This window comes from Ictidomys tridecemlineatus, unplaced genomic scaffold, assembly GCF_052094955.1.
Source record: "Ictidomys tridecemlineatus isolate mIctTri1 unplaced genomic scaffold, mIctTri1.hap1 Scaffold_48, whole genome shotgun sequence".
NCBI lineage: Eukaryota > Metazoa > Chordata > Mammalia > Rodentia > Sciuridae > Ictidomys > Ictidomys tridecemlineatus.
Genome location: NW_027523119.1, coordinates 1834356 through 1858626, shown reverse-complemented (window position 1 = coordinate 1858626; position 24271 = coordinate 1834356). Strand labels below are relative to the sequence as shown.

The window sequence follows — 24271 nt, the reverse complement described above, 5'->3', positions numbered from 1 at the left end:
CATCAGTGCAGCCAACTTTAGAATATTTTCATTGCCCTAAACCCCATTTACTTTAACTTTCCCCAGCCTGAGGCCCTTATATTTTAAAAGACTTTTGAAACTGTCATCGCTATGAAAATAGCCAGTGATTCATTCACCTCCAGTAGTTTCCAATAATTCATTTTGGATTATTTTTTAGAAGGTGAAAAGATTCATACACAAATTTGAGATCTGTTTTGGCTTTGTAACTTTTTTAAATTGTAAATTTAATAATAACTATTTTTTTCTGTTTATTCTTTATATTTAAAATTTTAAATGGTTAAATGCTTATAAAATGAAATGACTTTTATGTGCCATTTTACAATAATATGGTTCATGTTTCATTTTTCTTCAGGATAAAGGAATCAACACTGGAAATGTTTCTATCTAGAAACTTTGCATCTTGGACAAATTCAGCCATATATATCCTTGAATCAAGTTCCCCAAGCCTGAAAGGACCGTCTGAATGGGAATTCAAGCATAGTTGGGAGACTTTTGGAATATGTCTATACACACTGGGAATATCTTTTGGATGTTCTAAGACACCAAACAAAATCATATTCAGAAATCTTCTCCAAATACACCAACTAACTTTGGAAGGGGCAGACTCAGTCCCTGATCCTTTCTTTTTGGAATTGACTAAGAGTGTTCTGCTATTGGAATGGCATATTAAAGGAAAGTACATATGCCTGGGGTGTTTGGTAGAGTGCATAGGAATTAAACATATTTTGGCAATAGACAAAACTATTCCATCTCAAATCTTAGAGGTCATGGGGGACCAATCACTGGTACCTTATGCAAGTGACCTCTTGGAAACAATGTTTAAAAATCATAGAAGTCATATGAAATCCCATACTGTTGACAGCACTTGGATTGGCCAGTGGCATGAGACTTGGGTTTCTCCTCTCCTTTCTATATTATGTGAAGTAAGCCTGGATCAAAAATCTTATGTGATTGATTATTATTTGCCAAAATTATTGAATTACAGCCCTGAAAGCTTAAAGTACATGGTAAAGATTCTTCAGACTTCTATTGATGCCAAAACTGGTAAGAAAAATATGTTTTTGTCTTAGTTATTTTTATTATGATGCTTAAATATAGGCACCTTGGCAGATGTTGACCATATTCCAATTTAAATATTACCACTATATGAACTATAGGAGAGCCATTTTAGGTTGAGTATTACTGTACAATGCTGAATGCAGTTTTTGACTTAAGTCATTTGTACAAATTAAGGAGTTATCCTAGTTACAGAAACTGGATAAGTTTCCTTAATTATAACGTTTTAATTTATTTTACCAAGTTTTTTCTTGTTATTAGAATAAAAATATGTGTGCTTTATATAATTTGCTTATTTAAGTGATTGAGACAGTAATTAAAAATTGTTTTAGGCAAGTTGAAAGACAGGTACATTGGTAGAAGCAGTTTTTGTCTCTCGGAGAGAGACAATATTTGGAGTCATAACTTAAAGAAAGAACTATTTGTAATCCTTTAAAATAGGGGTAAATATTCCATCAAAACTCAGACACTGAAGGAAATACTGCAATAAAGCATATTTCAGTAAATAATATGAAAAATGATGATCATGGTTCATTATATAAATCTTAAAATTATAATACTCTAACAGCATATCCTGCATAATTTAAACAGTATTTTCAACTAAAAGTTAAAGACTTTTGATTTCTGCATATAAAAATAAGCCATTATTTGTAATTTAAAAATTTTTTGGAATGGGGTCTCACATGTTGCTCAGGCTGGCCTTGATCTCCTAGGCTCAAGCCATCATGCTTCCTCAATCTTGCCAAATAGCTGGGACCCTAGGTGTGTGTCACTGTGCCTGGCTTCCTTTAGATCTAAGCTTTTTTTTTTTCCTTTTTGGTACTGGGGATCAAACCCAGGGCCTTGTGCATTTGTTTATAATTTTTAAAAAGTTTTCCTTGCCTTTTTGAGAAAAACCCTCTGAATCTGTTCTGAAACAAGGCTGTCTTTATTTTGATAACAAGGTACGCCAGAACTTGCTGTCCCCTTAGTAATGGCCAGTGTCTTAACCCCTGATACCAATAGGTTCTTTGTGATTTTTCTTTTATCCTTATTAGTGAGAAACAGTAAATCTGAAATGTGCAGAGAAGGTCAGTGTTTGCTTTTAAAGACACAATGACCTTTAGTCATTGAAGGTTTTTCCTATTTTTGGCAGAAAATTGTTTTAGTTTGTTATTGTATTTCACTTTTTTCCCCTGACTTATTTCCTGGTTCGCTTTCTAAGTATCAAGGAAAAAGTAAAAATATTAGCAAAAAAGTTACGATTTCTTATGTTAACAGTATGAAAATTATGCTTACTTTGAAATTATTGACACAAGAGCAATTAAATAATTTTAAAATAAGGGTTACTTTAGGAACTTTAATTCATTTTAGAATTTATGTAAAATTTGATTTTTATTTCTGAAAACATAACTTTAATTGGAAACATGAACATTAACAACTGAAAATTGCAGTAGTCAGTGTATAACACTGTCGTAGTCTTTGTTAGTGCGCTTTTGGGACAATCTCTTCCATCCTTAGGGTCTTGTGATGGCAGAAGGGCTTTGGGAGCTTTGATGGCATGCTTGCGAACAGCTAGAGCTCATGGACATCTGCAGTCTGCTACTGATGCTTGGAAGAACCTTGTGTCTAGTGCAAGAGTGAAGCAAGGTTTAGTTCATCAGCACTGCCAAGTAAGGAAACAAAATACCTGGGGATTTGTACAGGACCCTGATTCTTTCAGTCCCAATATAGAGGCTCCTACATTGAGTGTAGCACTGTTTTAGGGAGTCTATAATGAGGATGAACAGAAAGTGAAAAGTGTCATCCTTGTACTCCGGATATCTAGTTGAGAGACAAGAAAGCCTTGTGAAATTTGAGAAAATAACATAGATTCAAATCTGCCTTATGCATGAGGACTTATCTAGGAGGCTCAGAAGAGACTAATCAGAGGTGGCTGATAAGAAAAGTGAAATATTGGAGCAGAACGACAGATAGACAAGACCTGGAGGAGAATTAAGGATATTGTCTGGCAGAAGGAGACTGTTTTGTCTATTTTATAGACAGCTGCAATGCCAGGCTGATGACTTCATTACTTCCCAGTCACCAGTTAAATGAAGTCTTTCAGCCACAGCCACTCTGTCTTCAGCAAGGAAGTGGCATTAATGGAAACAGAGATGAGTTTCCAGAGTGAGAGCAAAAACAAACCAGGAGACTAGTTAGAAGTGCATGACAGTAGTGTGAGTGTGAGGTAAGGCAGTCTTAGGGTAAAGTGGTCACTGAGACAGAAAGTATGAAGCTGAGCATTGCCATGGAATAAAACTGGAGATTGTTGATTTTTATGTATCTCCAATTCATACAATAAGATAAATTAATAGAAAAGAGCTACAGGATTTTTGCAAGTTACATATGGTTAAATTTAGTTTTATTTTTGTTGATGGCCTGTGCAAATAATTAGACATTTCAAATGGTTTAGGCTTTCCTTATCTCAATGAAAAATTAACATTTCATTACTTGGTATTTTAGGTACGGATAGATACATTAGGCTTGCTTTGTGAAAGTAATCGGAGCACAGAAATTGTTTCCACAGAAGAAATGGAGTGGATTCAATTCTTTATCACATACAATCTTAACAGCCAGTCTCCAGGAGTGCAGCAGCAGATTTGTTCTCTTCTTAAAAAGGTAGAATTGAGCATTAGAAAGTGGTGAACTTTGCTCTGGATATTGTTTTGAGGAAGAGCCCAGATTTTGGAGAGTGTGGGAATGATTAAGGGATTGGGGTACCTCTTGGTCCTTCTGTGACTTGCTCTGTGATATTGTAAAGCTTACATGTGGCATTAAAATCTAGAGTAAAAAGACCGTTCATTTTGGGGTAGCAAAACTGGAGTTTTTTTTTTTTTAAAGACTTTATTTACTTTTATGTGGTTCTGAGGATTGAACTAAATGCCTCACACGTCTAGGCAAGTGCTATACCACTGAGCTACAAACCCAACCCCTTGTCCTCTTTTTTTGATAGAAAAAAATCTGGTGTTTAGGCTCTTGGAATGTAAGGTAGTTTTAAGAAAACTTTGGTAAATGGAGGAAGGAAGCATTTGCATTTTTATAGTTCTCTAAGCACCTCACAAAATGGTCATTTTTGAATAATTGAATTTGAATTCATCACACAACACATCCATGGGGTGAAGAATTGGTATAGAAATGAGTATATAGTCTTTAGATTCATGTTGACTTAAAGGAAAATGTAAGAACTGTGGTTTAATGGCTGTATTCTAGTTGCACTAATACTGATTTTGGTTTTAAAATGTAAATGTTAATTTTTTGTCAAAAAGAAATACTGTAGATTTTGAGAGTTTAAAAACCAGTACTCTGTTTGCCTTAGATGTTCCCTTCCAGGGCTGACAGTTTAGTTTAATGTGAGATTCACAGATGCTTTTTATTTTTATTTTTTGCCTCCAAAGTTGTTTTGTAGGATACAGGAAAGTTACCAAGTACTTTACAAATTGCAGCAAAGTAAATCCAAACATGAACCAGAGAATGAGTTAGCCAAAGAAGAGCCTTCTGTTTCCTTACAATTGTATAAGGTAGTGATATCTTTCCAGATCTAGAGTTTTAAGAAACCTAAAATAATTGTACATAAGCATTAGAGGGAAACAGATGGAATTCTCTTGGTGAATTGTGTTCCTGTGCTTTTTCCTTCAAGCTGGGTGTTACATATTTCTTCTGGTGCTTTGGTACTCCAGGAAAGGTAGCACATGACTCGGGGACCAGGCTGCACATGAGGACTGCTAGAGAATGACATTAATGGGCTCACCTCAGTAAGGCTCACTTTACAGCTTATGTGGGCCAGGTGAAATTAGTACTTTAACAAGCAGGTAATTGCTGGCTCTGGACTTCTCCAGGCCTCCCCAGGGTAGGAGGCTACTGTGGCTGAGCCTTCTTCCTCTTGAGGCTGACATGACATTCAGTAGCTTCACGTTACTGACCCCTTTCCCATAGTTCAGCAGTGGAAGGAGGTTGTGTCTATTTGTTCAAGTGAGCTTGGAGAGTAGAGCTAGTTCAGGGCATAGCGTTAATGGGAAGTATGGAGTCCCAAGTACAACAGCTCTGGTCTGGACCAGGGCTCAATTTGACAATCTTCAATTTATTTTCAGCAGAATATTCTGTTCTACTGAAAATCTAGCCTTTCAGAAGCAGACCTTTATTTTCTCCAAAGTTAAAATCAAAGACAGAGCTAATAAGAAAAAAACAATGGTGGTGGGAGAGAAGGTAGACCTCATCTGTTTTTGTTTTAGTTTGTTTAGGGGAACAGGTGTAATAAATTAATGATACATTTGAACTATGGCATACCCTCTACCTACTCTAAGCATTAGTATGGATGGTCTTGGTTTTTAATTTTACATTTAAAACATAAAAACCCATTCAATGAAGGCTTTTCTCATATAAAGGCTGAAATCAGCTTCATCATTTTACAATCCCAACAGTAAAGATTAGAAAATCATAGCCTGAACATTAAGGATGTAAGATGAGTCCCACTTCTGCTGTACCAGCTGAATGCCTTGAGTCTCTTCCACTGTAATTGGGATTAGTAACTCCTCTGAAAAGGTTGGATTTGAGGACTAAGTGAGAAAGCCCTTTTTAAACTATAAATCGCTCTAAAAAGCCTCAGTGGGAGTCATTAAAAATGACTTAGAGTATATGTGGAACCCTGCCGTGCGTGTGACAGTTTTTGGTTATCTTCTCAGAACTGCTGGATTTAAGAAAACACATCTCTTTTGCTTCTTTCCACAAGGGTTAAAATGACATTTGTGAAATCTCAAGTATGTAAAACATACAACTTGTTTTTTGGATTGAGGTTCTGAAATTTAATGTATTCACGGTTTCTTGGTTTGAGCTTAAGGATATGTATTTTCTGAACATTGGTTCTTAGAGACTTAATCTGAGTCAATCTTGTGGTTATGATCTTTTCTCCTGACTGGTAGTCTCCTGTGGCTTCTAGAGGTTGTGGCCATGGCACTATGTTGTCATCATCCTCATAACAATGGCTGTTGTACACAAAGTGCTGGGGAGGACAGGAAGCTATTAGTTGAAAAAATGCCTTCTAGGCTAATGGAGATGATTTCATACCTTAATAATTAGTATTAATAACAAAATTTTAAATATATTTTCAATGTTGATGGACCTTTATATTTATTTATTTATGTGCAGTGCTGAGAATTGAACCTAGTGCCTCACACGTGCCAGGCAAGCACTTTACCACTGAGCTACAACTCCAGCCCTAGAGTACCTTTATTTTCATAAAATGCTTTATATCCATTTTCTTATTTTATCTTTAATAAGAAAGGCTGTGGGGTAAACATTATCCCCATTTAAGAAGTGAGAAAGCTAAAACTCAGTGAAGTTCAGTAACCTGCCCAACACCCCTCAACCCGTGAGTGAGTAGAGCTAGGGCCCAAACCAGATCTGCTTTTTTTAAAAAAATATATATTCTTAAGTTATAGGTGGACACAATATCATTATTTAACACTTATGTGGTGCTGAGGATTGAACCCAATGCCTCGTGCATGCTAGGCAAGCACTCTACCACTGAGCCACAACCCCAGCCCCTCAGATCTGCTTTTGACTGAAACATCTCAATAGTTTTTTCCATGAGACTAACTTAAGTGAATGTATGGTGGTGAAAAAAGAGAGAGAACTTGGGGAATGGTGAATTCTCTGGTATAAATGACTTAAGATTTGGAGGAATGGAGGAGTTGAGTAATGGGGAAAGAGTTTATAAAATCAAGTTGAGTGTAGAGAGTTTTCCATGGAAGGCCAAGGTGTTTGGAAGCCTCACTTGGAAGCATTAAAAGAGACTAGGGCATATATTGAGCTCCACATGAAATGTAGGATGCTGTGCTCAGGACTAGGGATCCTAGTGTATATATGTGGTCTCTGTCTTCATTATGGTTACAGTATGATTGAGGGAAAGAACTGTATCTAAAAATGTAAATGACAATACATTTAGGGTAAGATAACTCTTAAAAGACGAGTTTGTGGTTCTTTAATGTGAAGGCTGTATTACTTAAAGTTAGTTTAACTAGGATATTTTTTGGTAAGCACCCTACTCCTTTGAAACCCAGAATAATTAATAGGCGAGTAAACAGGGCTCGTGAGGGCCTAAAGGATAAATTTTTGAGGTTGTATGCCCACTAGAAAAACGCAGGGATTTTTGCATTCTTGACTCTTGTCTTGAGCCATTTGGAACCAGGGCTGCCTGTGTGCTGCTTAGGGTGCCATAGTAACAGGAAGCTTGAGACTCATAGTCATTCTTTATAATTTTTCTCTTCATCTTATGTAGAAACTATTATCATTATTATTTTAATTAGAGAAAAAGAGTTTATCTTGGACTAAGTATATTCCACTTTGCTTTTTCAAAATTGCATTTTATTATAAGCTTTCATTTTTAATCATTTGTATAAACAGAATAGTAGAGCAGGAGTCTCAAAGGGCCAGGCAGAAGAAGACAATGAAATAGTTGGATCTTTGAATGAATTATATTATAGCCAAACTTATCAAGTAGTCTATATTGGGTATTTCTTTGTTTATTTTAAAACATTAAAAAGTATTCATACCTTCGACACCTGAATGCCTCTGGTTAGGAAAATCAATATTCATACAGCTCTGTCACAAATCAAGAGCTGAATAGATCTTGCTTTCACCAAAAATATGTTTTTACTTGTCTGAGCTATAATAGGAATTGTATTTCTTGTTGACTCTGCTAAGATAGGTTCATTAAATCATATTATAGCTTATGATCATAGGTATTGTCTCAGTCTGTTTTGTTTTGCTATAACATACTACTTGTGGCTGGATACTTGAGAAAGAAAAGAGGTTGGTGGCTGGAAGGTTCAAACATCACAGTAATGACATCCCGCAAGGACTCTTTGGCTGTGTCACAATATGGCAGAAAGCTTGCACAGAGTAGAAACAACACGTGTGTGAAAGAGTGAAAGCAAGAGAGCAAGCCAAGAAAGTTGAATTTGTATATAACAAACTCATTCTCATAGAAACTAATTTAGTCCTATAAGACTTGACTCATTCTTGGGAGAGAGCTTTAATCCATTCAGTAGGGTGGAGCCCTGAGTAGGCCTTCCCTCTTGAGGATACTGCCATCTCAACATAACCACATTGGGGGATTTGCTTGAAGCACATGAACCTTTGGGTGACAAGCTGTATCCAGACCATAGTCTGTGCCAAGCTGAATTATTAAGAGACATGAACAACCAGTATTAGTTTTAGAAATCTTTTAATTAAAAATGAAAGAAACACCCACTCTTGAAGGTGATACTTTAAAAATAACCTATTGTGAGTTAACTCAGTTATGCTTACTGTAATTTTTTTTTTTTTTTTTTTTAGAATTTCATGTCATCCATTTGCAACAGTCTTTTTGAAGCTTTATTTCCTGGATCATCCTACTCAACTAGATTTTCAGCTTTAACCATTTTAGGTTCAATAGCTGAAGTTTTCCTGTCTTAGAAGGTAAGTTTTCAGTTATGTTTGGGAAAGGTTTTCTTTTAAGACCCATACTTTTCAACATTTTTTTCTTAAAGTTTCAGTTTATTGTCTTGTCTTTAGATTCCTTTGTACTATATAGTTCTTACATGTATAAGATCAAATTTGCCAGTAAAGGACAGAAGGGAAAGAAGCTATGTCTCCTTTCCATTGATCATTATTTGCCAAATCCACACTACAATTTTCTGTGCTTATTATGAGAAGAGGGAAGTGTTTTACCTTCCTCATTTTTTTAAGAAAGGGCCCCAATCTATTCCTCCCACCCTCCCACCTCAGTATTGGTAATTGAACCTGTGGCCTCACATTGTTCTTTCTGTTTTAAAAATTAGAATAATAATCTTTCTTTTGTATTTAGTATTCCTTAGTGAGTCTTTGTGGTTAAAATGTGGTTTCCCCTATATGCTATCTGTTTCATATGCCTCAATTTGGTTTCGGAAAGACATTATGAGGATGTCATTGCCAGGCATTCTGGTTTAGTGATATTCTGTTTTCCTTCTGTGGGGTACTCAAAAGGATAAGCACTTAGCTTCCCTCTTTGAATAATTTTATTTCCTTTTTGACAAGAAATGATTCTTCATCCCTGTACATGAGTGTAATGTATAATTTAATATGGGTTTCTTTTCTTTTTTTTTTTTTTTTTTTGGTACCGGAAATTGAACCCATGGGTGCTTGACCACTGAGCCACATCCCCACCCATCTTTTTATATTTTATTTAGAGGCAGGGTCTTCCTCAGTTTTTTAGGCCTTTGCTAAGTTGCTGAGGCTGGCTATGAACTTGTAATCCTCCTGCCTCAGGGTTCCAAGTTGCTAGGATTATAGGCATGTGCCACACGCCCGGCTTAATGTGGATTTCTTGTTTGCTCTGAGCTTTCCTTGACTCTAGTCAAGTAGGAAAATACCCTTCTCAGCTGCTCTTTAGCAGGGAATGGCCAGAAGACTGGAGAATGTCACATTGTATCTGTTTTTTTTTCTCTTTTTCTAAAAAATTATTAGGTAAAGTATTTTTTTTAAATGGGAATTTGAGTTATTTGCTGTTAATACATGTTTGCTTCATTTGAAGGACATAAATTTTAAGTTTTTATTAAAAAAAAATCATCCCAGCAGCAAAGTTTTAGTAGTAGTTTAATGAATAGCCATGTACCTTCTACCCTAAATTCATTTGTTTTTAATATTTTATCATGTTTACTTTATCTGTTATCTCTTATTAGTTTTATAACCATCATATAATGATCAAATTCAGGAAATTTAATGTTTATAAGTGCTATTATCTAATATGTAGTCCATGTTCAATTTTTGTCAGTTGTCTCAACAAATGGTCTATTATAGGAAAAACAAATTTCCCATGATCTGAGAAGCAGCCCTAGCTCACACATTGCGTTTTAGTCTTAAGCTTCTCTTTACCTTCCTCTGATCTGTAAAGTTTCTTATCTAATGCCATTGACATATTGGAAGATCATGTCTTAGTTGAGTGTTGTCTCATTGTTTCCTGATGTTTTGATTCAAGTTATGCATTTTGGGCAGGAATTTTACATAGTTGATACAATGTTCTCAGGGCATCCTAGCAGGAGATAATGAGAAATTGGTCATCTCATTATTCACAGTGATAAACACCTCACTTAGGTAGGGATGATAGGCTGAGAAAAGGTCCCCCAAAGCATCTATGTCAAATCCTTAGAACCTGTGAATGTGAACCTTACATGGAAAAGGGGCTTTTGCACAGATGTGATTAAATTAAGGATATTGTGATAATTTATTATCTGGGTGGGCTGCACATGCCATCAAAAGTTTTCTCTTAAGAAAGATGCAGAGAAAGATATGGCACACTGAAGAGCATGCAGGGTGACAGTGGAGGTGGAGGTTGTGGTGAGGTAGCTACAAACCATAGAATGCAGGCAGCTACCACAAGCTAGAGGAGGCTCCTTTAGAGTCTGTGGATTGAGCGTGGCCCTGTTGGCTCTTTGGCTTTGGACTTCTGGCTCCTATGAGAATGGATTTCTGTTGTTTTTAAACTACTAAATTTGTTACAGTATCCACAGAAAGTGAATACCAGGGTACCCATTAGTTCAGGGAATTTCAGCGGTGCTACAACTGAATTTCAGGTTTATCTGAGAGTGATCAATTACTTTACACATTCAACAAAAAATTTTTTGCATGTTTCATGTATTTATACTAAATCTAAGTGTATGGGGAAAAATACTAGACTGTATTAGATATGTATTTTTTCTGTCAGGAGAAAAATTTAACATATTTAAGTATACTTTGAAAATGAACAACTTAAGTCACCTTCCTAATGGAAGATGGAAAGTTTCTTATATGGAAACTTTATTTTATATCTATATGTATCTTATTTTTTAAAAAATATTTTTTGTTTTAGTTGTAGATGGACACAATACCTTTATTTATTTTTATGTGGTGCTGAGGATTGAATCCAGTGCCTTGTAAGTGCAAGGCAAGCACTCTACCACTGAGCTACAATCCCAGCCCTATATGTATCTTATTATATACTTATATATAATATATATAATTAGGCTGTTTCTGATGTCATAAGTACTTATATTAATTAAACAACGTGGGGATAATGCAAATGTAGCAAGCCATACTACATTCATAACTTTTAAAGAAGGCTGAAGAGCCATGACTTTGAAATATAGGATGCAAAATGCAAATTCATCATTCATCTTCATCATAAGAGCTTTAATGTGGGGATTTTACATTATTTTATAGAAGAACTATGATTTGGTAATAGTCAAAATGATTTCTGCCTTTCCTCAATTGTATTCTAGACCATGAAGAATAGTCCGCATGCATTAAGTAGAATTAAATGTCACAATATTCAAGGAGAGAAATTGAATTCTACAATTAGATTAAGAGGATTTGTTTTGGAAGTATTGATTTAGTGCTTATTATGTGTCAAACAGCTAAGGATAATGGAGTGTATGAAAGCAAGTGTTTCCTTTTTTAGAGTTTGTATGTTAGTGAAGTGAGACAGACAGTAGTTAACAATATGTAGAAATTCAGATGGAGATGAGTTCTATGAAAAAAAATTTCAGGAAGACAAGTGGGAGAGAGAGAGTGCCAGGGACATTGGGGAATGCTAGCACTTTCATACAGTAGTGTAAGAGAAAATTTTAGATTTGAATGTCTCTTACCCAGTTGGTCAAAGAAAAAAATCATGAAGCAAGTTAGAAAATACCTTGAGATCAATGAAAGCGAAAACATGACATACCCAAACTTATGGAATATAACAAAAGCTGTGCTCATAAGGAAATATGTACCTGTAAATTCCTACATTAAAAAGTAAGAAAGGTCTCAAGTCAGTAACCTAACTAATGCCTCAAGAAATTACAAGAACAAACTTAACCTCAAACAAGGAGAAGGAAGGAAATAGTAAAGATTAGAACAGAGATGGATAAAATGCAGAATAGAAAAACAATAGAGAATCAACAAAACCAGAAGTTAGCTTGTTTTTTTTTTTTTTTTTTAAAGATCAATAAAATCGACAAAATTTTAAGCTAGGCTGGACTACGAAAAAACAAAAAAAGTTGCAAATAACTAAAATCAGCAATGAAAGTAGACACATTTCGGACTGGGGATATAGCTCAGCTAGTAGAGTGCTTGCCTTGTATACACAAAGCCCTGCGCTCAATCCCCAGCACCACACACACACACAAAAAAAAGAAAGTAGGGTCATTTCTACACTTACAGCAAACAAAGGATAATAAGTCAATACAATGAACAATCTCCTGGAATGAGCAGGTCACTAGAAACATAAAAAATTCTGACTTGGGAAGAAATAGTAATTTGAACAAACCTATAACAAGAGATTGAAATAGTTAATCTAGCCCATGACTAGAGTAACACCACATCATGTACAACCACAAGAATGGGAAGATATACTTCATGAATGTATGATATGTCAAAATACACGCTACTGTCATGTGTAACTAAAAAGAACAACAACAAGAAGAAGCCTGCCAGCAAAGAAAAGTCCAAGCCAAGGGGCTTCCCTGGTGAATTCTACCAAACATTTATAACACCAGTCCCTCCTAACCTCTCACAAATTTAGAGAGTGATCACCTCCTAACTCATTCTGTGAGGCTCTCCTTACCCTGATACCAAAGCCGAACAAAGATACTGAAAGAAAACTGCAGACCAATATCCCTGTGAATACAGAAGGAAAATTCTCAGCAAAACACTACTAAACACAACAGTGTGTTAAAAATATTGTATACTATGACCAAGTGGAATTTATCCCAGGAATATGGGGGGTGAATATAAAAATAATAAGATGTAAGAATATGCCCTATTAAAATAAACCTCAAATAAAGATAAACATAAAAATAACATTATTCTGTGTCATTTCATTCTAAAATACAGTAGGACTTTGGATTCTAGGTCAAGTTTTTAAAAAATTAAAAAATGTTTTATTGGTGCATATTATTTATACAGAATGAAGGATTTCATTGTGGCATACTAGATCAAGAAGTTTTATGAAGATTTTTCAAAAGATATGTTCCTAAATTTATTTGGTTTTATTTATTTTTAAAAAATTACTTAGGAATCTTTTATATGATACCTTTTGAAAAAGAATGAAATGGTTTTAAATTTTTTTATAAAGCTTATTTCCTATTTGGAAAACCAATTTTTTTTAATTTTGTCATATGAAGAGATAAATTAATGGAAAAGGGTTTTTATGCTAGTGTGGCAAAGTATGAAAAAAGTAGTATCGTGAGTGAAGTATTTGTGGATTTTTGAACTAATTTTCTATAAATTTGATAACTTCAGAAGGTTGTTTTCACTTTTTTTAAATTCATTTTAACTTTTTAAAAATTTTTTTAATTTAAATTTTAAATTCATTTTAACTTTTTTCTTCAGGTAGAGGCCAAACAGTGTATCAGCTGAGCTATGATATTGATGTTGATCGTTTCCAAATACTAATAGAATGTTTAACCAATACTTTTGAAGACGTGAAAACTTTAGCATTTGATCTTCTGATGAAATTATCAATAGCAGCTGTACAATTTCAGGTATTTGGACTTTTCCTATGGAAATATAAATATGATATAGGCATGAAAATCTACTATTTTAGCATAGGTAACACAGTCTGAGAATTATCTTGATTCTTTGTGTCTGTCCTCTTATGTCTTTTGACTGTTTCTTTCAGTCATTAATGTCTCTGTTATTGTGGGGTAGAAATATTGCAAAATATAAAGTCCAAATCAGTGAGCCTGGTTTCTTCTTTTTCTTTTTAAATTGATTTGTTCAAAGGAGTAGCATAGGAAGCAGTAGGTTTTATTATTTATAAGATTACTAGTAGATTTCAGTTAACAATAGTCTCCCCAGTTCATGTGGCCACGTAATATTTGATCAAAACATGTCACTTACAGTAACTTGAGTTTTCTAAGTTAATCTTCATATTCCTGGGAAGCTGAATGTACATAGGGTAGAGAACATGCTTCTGGTCTTCCAATAAGCAATAGCTAAACAGAGACTGAAACTCAAAAAGAGTATTTGAGGTTAGCAACTATTCTCTCCCAAGTGTTCTGCTCTGACTCTGGCCTCAGCCCTAGCCTCCGCCTAGCTCAAGCCCCTGCTCTTCCTGTCTTGGAGTAGGAGCCAAATATGGGCTTCAGAGTGAAGGCAGTGAAGGTACAGCATGGGGTGGGTCTGCAGGAATCCCCTCACTACGCTTTTCACTTTGTACTTGAGGTGTATTCTGGGGCTGTCTGCTGGGGTTATCAGCAGAGTACTGGCTCTAGAGTTTTGCTATAGCTCTCTGTTAGAGTGCTGTAGAGATCAAGGTTGCCTGCTGCTGAGCTCTGCATGGTCAGGGCTTTAGGCTGTATTTAGGGCTTGCCAGCTTGTAGGTGTAGTGGTATTGTGTAGGAGCACATACCAGAGAGCACAGTGTTTGTTTCTGTGGCTTTTATGGCATTGCAAGATCTCAGGGTATCTTTTCTGATTTGGATCCAAATTGGGAATTGCTCTCCAGTGTCTACCTGTGCCTGTGATCTTCCAGGTGCCCTGGTGAGCAGAAGGTTCTTTGGTGCTTAGTTTGCTAACTCTTGTACCCAATAGAGTTTTAATATAAAAGAGACTCTTCCTCTCTTAGCTCCTACTCCCTTACCATTTATTACTTGTAGCCTTGTATCACATATAAGGCTATGCTTCCTTTCTGGCAAAAATTTTGAGAGTTTTTGGAGTGAAGAAGGTATATTGTAGCACATCTGTAAAAGACCTGATTCTTAGATAAGCTATGCAGGGCCTTTAGGGAGCCTCTACATCTCTAATTTGGTAAAAACACACTTGGTTATAAAGACACTAATGTAAAATTCAGAAAATTTGGTGCCACATGTGGCTTGCTGTAGGCTTTTGCTTATTCTCTCTGGTCTGGCTTGCCTGTTGGTAAACTGGTCATTTGAATAGGTGTTCAAGATTTTTAAAAATGTTAACTAAGTACCCTATATTTAATACATATTTGTGATGACATATCTTTCTAAATATGTCTTTACCACTCACTTGGTTTACTGCCCTTCTTTCTGTGGAGCTTAGGTCTTCACGTTGTATTTTGATTGATCTAAGATGGTAGAGCAAAGATATTTAGATTTCAAAGTCTATTTATTCATTTTTTAAACTAATTGCCTAATAATACCATTCAAGGACACTATCAGTTGTCAAAATGTTTTAGGTGCTTAATTGTTACTTTTTATATATATTTAAATTTGAGTTGGTTTTTATTAGGAAGTACTGGTGACTGAACCCAGGGGTGCTCCACCATTGAGCTAATCCCTAGCCCTTTTATTTATTCAGAGACAGGTTTTATAAAGTTGCCCAGGCTGGCTTCAAACCTGTGCTCCTCCTGCCTCAGCTTCCTGAGTTTCTAGAATTACAGGCGTGCACTACTATACCTGGCTGGCCACTATTTTAAGTTTAGGTCATAGAAAATTAAACATATCAAATGACAAAGAACTTAAACTGATAATCAAATCAGGACATTAGATATCTACTATTTTGAAATTATAAGACATCTTTAAATATCTATAATAAGCCTAAAAATTGAGGTTCTAAAATATTTCCCCTTGTACTAGACAATTATGGAATAATCCTAGTAGAATCAGTATAGTATTGAGAATTCAACCCCTGATTTCCAGAGTGGTGAGCACATGGCCTGTCAGCTGTTGAATTAGAACTGGGACCCATGACTCCTGTTGTCCATCCAGGGCCTTCCATGACTATTGCAGTGAACCATTCTTTGTTCTGGCTTCTTTAGACTATGTGAGTGGATATTTATAGGAGATCTAGGTGTGGGAGCTCAGATGAAGATTTATGAGGCTGATCTGATTACTTCATTTCCCACTTATATATGTGGAATTTCACAATGAGTAACCTCCCTGTGGCTTTGTAATTTTCTGCATTGAACTACCTGTATGGGAAAGGGGATGGAGAAGAAGGGCAGACATATAATTTGGCCAGGTAAAACATAAACTGTGAGGAAAAAGATTACATTCTATAGAAACAACGAAGGTGATTTGACTGTAGCCATAGTGAATTTCTATAGGAAAAAGTACACTTTCGCTGAAGAAAGACTTTAGTTTAAAAAAAAAAATGATAGCTGCTGGGCGTGGTGGCACACACTTGTAATCCTAGCTGCTCAAGAGGCTGAGGCAGGAGGATCACAATTTCAAAGCCAGCCTCAGCAAAAGTGAGGTGCTAAGCAACTCAATGAGACCCTGTCTCTAAATAAAATACAAAATAGGGCTGGGCATGTGCTTCAGTGGTTGAGTGCCTTTGATTTCAATCCCTTGAACCTAAATAAATAAATAAATGAATAAATGATAGCTTGTAGTGTTGAATTTTCCAATTGAAAGCATTTTAAGCATCTTCATCTCTGAACTAATAATAATTATCATCAATTGCTATAAGAAAAACTAACATATTCAGGGAGAAAATAAATTAATCTTCATACTGAGTTAGTTATATGGTAGGCTGTGGTTTTTATTATGTGTTATTCCATCAAATCTTGGAAGTCTTCCATGGCAATGACTGAGACTCTAATTCATTCTAGGATTCTGAGAAACTGCAAGGCTTATTCCAGGCAGCTCTGGAGCTCAGCACAAGCAGGAAACCCTATGACTGCGTAACAGCCTCCTACCTGCTGAGCTTTTTAATCTGGCAGGATGCTCTTCCCTGGTCCCTTTCTGTAGCTACACCCCAGCAGGAAGCATGTGGTGATGGAGAAAAATCTGCTGCCGTGGTGGAAAGGAACACACTGATGGGTTTGTATTGAGGAAATGACCTTTTGCTCCTTTTTTGTTGTTAATCAAAACCATTATCTTATTCTCTCACCATTCATTGGTTAGATTATCTCATGGTTAAACATTTACTCATGTTATTTTTTTATAATTTTTTAAACATTCATTTTTTAGATGTAGGTGGACACAATACCTTTATTTTATTTTTATGTAGTGCTAAGGCTCAAACCCAGTGCCTCACGCATACTAGGCTAGTGCTCTGCCTCTGAGCCACAACCCCAGCCTTACTTGTGTTTTTTTTTATTTAAGGGTTTACCAGCATATAAATGCCTGCAGTTCCTTTTTTTGTGAATAAACAGTGAACTCAGCTATATATTTGTTTCTAAACAGAGAATTTTTGTTAAATAAATTGATAATACAAATGTCCATTAATAAAGTACTTTTTTAAAAAATATTTTTCACATGTTGATGAACCTTTATCTTATTCATTTATATATATGCAGTGCTGAGAATCGAACCCAGTGCCTCACACATGCTAGGCAAGCACTCTGTCTCTGAGCCACAACCCCAGCCCTAATAAAGTACTTTTTAAAAGAGGACCTGTTTCTCTATCAAATGTCTACTCTTTTATTCTGCAGAAATTTTACCACATTATAGACAGATTAACTTCATTATTTCTATACAGAGCAGAGTTCCCTTATCTGTTGGAGTTTATGTTCTGATTGACTGTCCTGCTCCCTTCCCTTTTATATTTTTATATAGCCTGTTCTAAAATCTTGGCTCAGAAATGGGTTAGATCTAGTGGTTTTCAGCAAATCTTTGTTTGGGATTTATAGTCTTAATTTTATGCTAGTAAATCTTTATTTTGGAATTGTAATGGGTATATGAATAGATACAAATATATATATATATATTAGTACCAGGGATTGAACCAGGTTAAGCACTTTAACCACTGAGTCCCCTTTTATATTTCATTAGAGACAGGATCTTTACTGAGTTGCTGAAGCTGGGTTTGAGCTCTCCATCCCTCCTGTCTTGGCCTGCTGAGCTGCTGGGTTTATAGGCATGGGCCACAGTGCCTGACTAGATAAAAATTTTGCAACTCAGATATAGGTCAGATATAGAAAGAAAGTTGCAAATTATTTTTCTCAAGATGATAAAAAAGGCCATGATGAAACCTGTAGTGGGAGAAAAGTAGGAGGTATAGGTAGTTCTGGTGGGAACGTGGCCTTTAAGTCTGCAGAGAGATGACGGAATCATAGAAGACGATATTTGCCAACTTTAGTTGCTTCAGGGCTAGGTTCAAAAGGAGACCCTGGAAGAGGACTGCAATTGGGGTGTGCTGGGGAGTGCATGCGTCACAAAAAGCCTTTTAAGATATTTTATTTTTTATTTTTTTATTTTTTAAAATATTTATTTTTTAGTTGTAGTTGGACACAATACCTTTATTTTCTTTTGTTTTACTTACTTTTATGTGGTGCTGAGAATCGAACCCAGGGCCCTGTATGTGCTAGGCAAGCACTCTACCGCTGAGCCACAACCCCAGCCTAAGATATATTAGAACTTCATTTTAGACATGCAAAGAACACTTGAGTAAATAAGGTTTAAGTAACAGAAATAGAAAAGCTTCATAAATTTTGTTCACTAGTTAGGTGACGACAGCTTAAGAAGTAGAAGAGGGGTAGAGGTAGAGCTCAGTGGTAGAGAATGTGTTTAGCCTGCCTAAGGCCAGGTTTGATCTCAGAATAACAAAACAAAACAAAATAACAATAGTAAAAAACCTCCCAAAACAAACAAAAAAACAACTCCTCAGTTTCTTAGCTGGATGCAGTGGCCCATACCTGGGATCCCAGCTTCTCTAGAGGCTGAGGAAAGAGGATCCCTGCCTTGAGCAACACAGGGAGACACCCATCTCCTAAAAAAAAAAAAAGAAGAAACCTCTTCTTTATTCTACTTAATCTTTCATTTTGTTTTCCTTTTTAATTTACCACCAATGTATTCTCATTAATTTGGTTTCACATAATTTTGAAAGCATTGTATATGTTATACAGATTTACCACAATTTATTAATCTATTGTCCTGTTTCAGAGAAGCAACAAATGAGCATAACATACTTGGTTGAATCATCATGATAGCAATCTAAATCTTCATATTTCCCATAGTACCTAAAATAAAAGTAGAAATACTATATGTATGTTAGGGGTTAGGAGTAGGGACACAAACATTTATTCCTTAACAGACATTTACCTAGAGAAATGAAAACATGCCCAAATAAAAATTGTACAGGAATGTTCATAGCAGAATTATTTATAGTAGCCAAAAAGTAGAAATAATTCACATGTCTATCAACTGATAAATGGATAAATAAAAATGTATGACCATACAGTGAACTATTATGCATCCATATGAAATAAAGAATGAAGCATCTGTATATGTGGCAGCGTGAGCATGGAAAATGTTATGCTAAGTGAAAGATGCCAATTATGGAAGACCTTTTATTGTGTAATTCCACTTATGTGGTATGTCCAGAATAGCAAAATCTATAGGAACAAAATGTAGGCTATGATTGCTGAGGGCAGAGAAAGGATAGAGGTGCAGAGAGGAAGAAACTGAAAATAGGTAAAGGTCTTTGGGTGGATAAAAAAATGTTCTAGAATGTGGTATATGCCTATATCTCTGACTATACTAAAAACCATAGACTTGTATGCATTAAATGTGTGAATTGCATGGTGTGTGAAATATGTGTCACAAAAGCTGTTATTAAAAGTTATCTCTTTACCAATTAGCACATGCCACACGGACCTGGGCTTTGATACCCCAGCTAGAGGAGGTTCAGAGTGAATGCATAATGAATCCAGGCAATTAGGGAAGACACTCAGTTCTTTAACTAGTATCTTTAACTAGAAATGGGCAGTGGGCCAGATAACCTTGAAAAATCTCTTTCTGGTTCAAGTATGAAGTTCAGTTGAGTTTTTTTCGTGGGTACTGTTTTGCTATCCATAAATTTATAAATGTGTTTTAAAATGGGTATTGTTTTCTCTTTGCTTTTTCTAGTTATCAAGTGCTTGATGGAAAATCTTGAGAAAGAGGTAGCTCAAGCTGAAAATTCCTTGCTTCAGGCAGTGGCATCGTTTCCAAAGTATGGGTGAGTTCACTGTATAACAGGAGCCCTGCAGAAGTTACCACTAAAGCAATAACATCCACAGCCGCCTCTCCTCTCAGAAGCACACTTAGGCCCCAGCTTTCACCTCTTATCAGTGTGTCCTGGGAATGGAATGTAGTCTGCTGCCTTAAAGAGAATAGAAAATTAGACTTATAAATCTGTTTATACTTTTTTGTGTTTCAAGTATTTCATGTATAACCCAATTTTGAAACACATTCTTTAAACTCTTTTTATGTATCAATTTCCATTATTAATATTTGTTTTTTGCTTTTCATATAAGTGTCCCTAATGTCCTTGTTGCAGCAGCCTGCAGTTGGTGAGTGAGTGGAGACTTTTGGTGGAGAAACTCCTGTCCATGTCCTACAGGCTTTCTGCTGTGGTGTCTCCGGTCATTCAGAGCTCCTCCCCTGAGGGCCTCATCCCCATGGACACTGATTCAGGTCAGCAGACAAAGAGAGCTATAGTGCTGTTGTTTGATTATTATATCATCTGTCTCTCTTCTTTGGTAATCATACCTTTGGAGAGATATAGAAGCTAAGTTGAGAAAATAAGAAAGGCCTGTAGAAGAAGAAAACTAGTTAATATTTATTGATTATGAATATATCAGTGAATGAACAATTACTGAAAGGATAGGAGCCAAGCTTAGTGTCTGGGAGGTCCTACTGTGATATGCATGGGTACTTGAACAAGTCCAAAAAGATTGGCTATTAAAGATGTGCACAAACATAAAGTGTACCTTTAAAATGAAGTAAATTTATATTTCAGGTTAAAGTTTGTGAATGCATTTTGTAATGCAGATGAGAGCCTTTTATTAGGAAGAGTCTGAGTATATTATGAACACATGCTGTCCATACAATGAAATACCTTGGGATGATATTTAAAGTGGCTTGGAGCAGTGTGTTTTACATGGAAAATGTTGGCTTTTTAAAAAAATAATAATAAGTTCAGTAATGTGTTGGTTCATGATGCTAAGACACATTTATTTAGGTTAATGTTTTAGCTTTCTTTCTTTGTACATGAAAAAAGTAGTCTTTTTTTTAACTTTTGAAAATTATTTATTTTTATGTGGTGCTGGGGATTGAACCCAGTGCCTCACACATGCTAGGTAAGCGTTCTGCCACTGAGCTATAGCCCCAGCCCAAAACATGTAGTCTTATAGCTGATATTTGGATCAGGCAAATACCAGATTATTTTGGATCAAAGGTCTTGAATATTTCAGTTCCTATTGTAGAAAGAGCCTATAGGGTATACTAAAATTCTTTGTGTAGGGAGTTTTAAAATATCTTTGGCTCACAGACTTTTTAAAAATTCTGTCTCATCTTTTGATTGTCTTTATTTTTCCCCCTTCTTCCCCATGTTATCTGTCATGCATTCTGAATTTCTTGGAAAAAACCTCCCAAGAACCATAGAATAAATGAACAGGATTCTTGAAATTTTATTCTGATTTTTCCTCATCTTTGTATGGTATCTTTTGGGCTAGTGTTACTTTTTCATAGCTATTGAAGTTTGTTTGGGACAAAATTTCAGTGAAGAGACAAATGAGCATAACACATTGGTTGTATTTTCATGATAGCAATTTGAATTTTTATGTTTCCAACAGTACCTAAAATATAAGTATAAATAATAGATGTATGGCTAATAGTTGTTCTTTGATTTGTTCATCTATTCTGCATGATTACCTGTTGGTATTTTTAAAAAGTCAGAGCTTGGGGGCTGAGGTTATGGCTCAGTGGTGGAGTGCTTGCCTAACATGTGTGAAGTCCTGGGTTGGATTCTCAGCACCACATATAAATAAATAGATAAATAAAATAAAGGTTAATCAACAACTAAAATGTGTATATTAAAAAAAAGTCAGAGCTTGGCTAACTTCTTATTACCTAGCCATTCATTTATTTGTTCAGCCCATGTTATTGGAACCTTGGCCATGAACCAGTTTCTGTTCTAGGCACTGGTACTCCGCAGTGTACAAAGTGTTGTGTTCATGGAGCTTACTCCTAATCTAGTGAGTGCTCATTGAGTAAAAATGAAATTTAATGAAATACTAGAACTGTAAACCTCACTGAGAAAGCAGTATATTATATGATGTATTTAAAGCCAAATATGGAGTCTTCATGATATTTTTATGAAAGACTGTTTGGTTGTTAATTTTAAAGAATTTTTAACATTTATATTTTTTAATTATATTGCAGATAGGGAAACAAACTCTTAAAATTAATTGAAATTTATTGGACTTCTTTCACATAATAAGCATCATGTTTGAGATTCTTTTTTTAACCTTTATTTATTTAATTATTTAAAAAATATTTTTAGTTGTACATGGACACAGTATCTTTATTTTGTTTATTTACTTTTATGTGGTGCTGAGGATGGAACCCAGTGCCTCACACAGGGCAGGCAAGCGCTTTACCACTGAGCCACACTCCAGCACACCTTACCTTTATTTTGCTGAGGATTGAACCCAGCACCTCTTGCATGCTAGGCAAGTGCTCTACTGCTGAGCTACAACCTCAGCCCAGTGTTTGAGATTCTTAAGACAACACAGAAGCAATGTAAATGAAATGGCAGCCTTTGTTCTGTGGATGGTTATGGTTGTATTTTTTATCATATCTTCAGCCCAAATTGCCATGTTTTCAAAGTACACTTAAAGGGGGCTGGGGATGTGGCTCAGTGGTAGAGCATTTGCCTAGCATGCAAAAGGCCTCAGATTCAATCCCCAACACTGCACCCCTGCTTAAAAAAAAAGTCTACTTAAATATCATGAAGACTCTATACAAATAATTTTCACATTACCTACGCTGTCTCTTCTAATAGAGGTTATTATCAGGTGTTGAAAACTACACAATTTTTAGTGCAGGTACCCCCAAGTGAATCTACATGAGATGTGGAACTGGAGTTTCGTGTCTTTCTTGCAGAGTCAGCAAGCCGCTTACTGGTGATTCTCAAAGAGATTCAGGCACGAGATACTAACGATTACTTCAACCAAGCCAAATACTGAAAGAATGTGATAGTTTTGATTTGAAGGACTTGAATATCCATGTGTCAAATATTGATACTTCTGCAGAAATCAAAGGTAACATATGTAAAGTTGATATGTAATCATTGTTTTTTTTTCTTTTCTTTTGGTATGGTACTGGGGATTGAACTTAGGTCCTCATGCATGCCAAGTAACAGCTTTATCTTTTAGTTTTAGTTTCAGCCCCAGGTGATTAAGTAATAGTAAAATATATGGAATGTTATTTATATAATAAATGAAGTCTTTCTTTAAAAAATTGGTTTTGGTAATGATCTGGTTTTAGGAATGAATTTTATAGACTTTTAAAACCAGAAAATGATGTGTTCCAGTTCAGCATACAAGGTGGTATAGCAGGAGGCTTTTGAGTGCTAAAATCCTCTTGACAGGCCAGGTGCTGTACAAGCAGTGTTGCTCCTTGAATCTGAGTGGGGCAGCAGTCATTTCCTTGCAATGGGGTTCATCTGCTGTTCAAATTCTTAAAGTAGAACAGCCCTTAATGGAAATAAACTTTAGTACTCATCAAAATGTGAGGTGCTCTGTTTTATTAGGCCACCAGAATTTCAGTCTCTATGGCTTGTTTTTATCATTAGTTGTTACTATTGAATTTTCTGTGATACTATGAAGCACTAGTTTCTTGATTTATTACATATTCTGCATTCTCCACTAGGTGGCGATATGGTTTTACAAAATTGTCTTTGCAATTATATTTTTAAAATTACAAAAACTATTATTATGTGCTTATTGTAATAGTTTCATACAACATAGAGATAAATACAAATTAAAAACAAATTAAAGCTGACTGTTATTACTTCCTTTTCCACTTTCCTGTTTAGTATATGTTCTTTTATACCTATAGTATGTTATTTATATATATTTATCATTTAAGTTTAGTGGATTTTTAAAAAAAAAACATGGGATTACAGTATAAATATTATTTTGTTAATTTGTATTTTTAATTTAAAAGTTTATTTTGGATTTTAAAAATGTCAGTACTAAAACACTCTTAAAGGGACTGGGGATGTGGCTCAAGTAGTAGGGCGCTTGCCTGGCATGCGTGCGGCCTGGGTTCGATCCTTAGTACTACATACAAACAAAGATGTTGTGTCTGCCGAAAACTGAAAAATAAATATTGAAATTTTCTCTCTCTCTCTCTCTCTCTCTCTCTCTCTCTCTCTCTCTCTCAAAAAAAAAAAAAAAACACTCCTAAAATATTCCTAAAGCAAGAATAAGGTAGTAAATCAGGGTAATTGTAGCTTA

General features: G+C 35.5%; 1 protein-coding gene across 1 annotated transcript in view; it reads left to right on the top strand.

Moving 5' to 3' along the window:
- LOC101959896 (tRNA (32-2'-O)-methyltransferase regulator THADA-like) overlaps positions 1-24271 on the top strand; it is a 60508-nt gene that overhangs the window by 20564 nt on the left and 15673 nt on the right. Inside the window, 14 exon segments of the mRNA XM_078036762.1 lie at positions 374-476; positions 478-571; positions 574-1065; positions 2578-2729; positions 3562-3717; positions 4494-4616; positions 8431-8553; positions 11958-11973; positions 13468-13613; positions 16652-16862; positions 19893-20028; positions 20305-20441; positions 22914-22979; positions 22982-23071. Coding sequence (XP_077892888.1) covers positions 374-476; positions 478-571; positions 574-1065; positions 2578-2729; positions 3562-3717; positions 4494-4616; positions 8431-8553; positions 11958-11973; positions 13468-13613; positions 16652-16862; positions 19893-20028; positions 20305-20441; positions 22914-22979; positions 22982-23071 — 2045 coding nt within the window.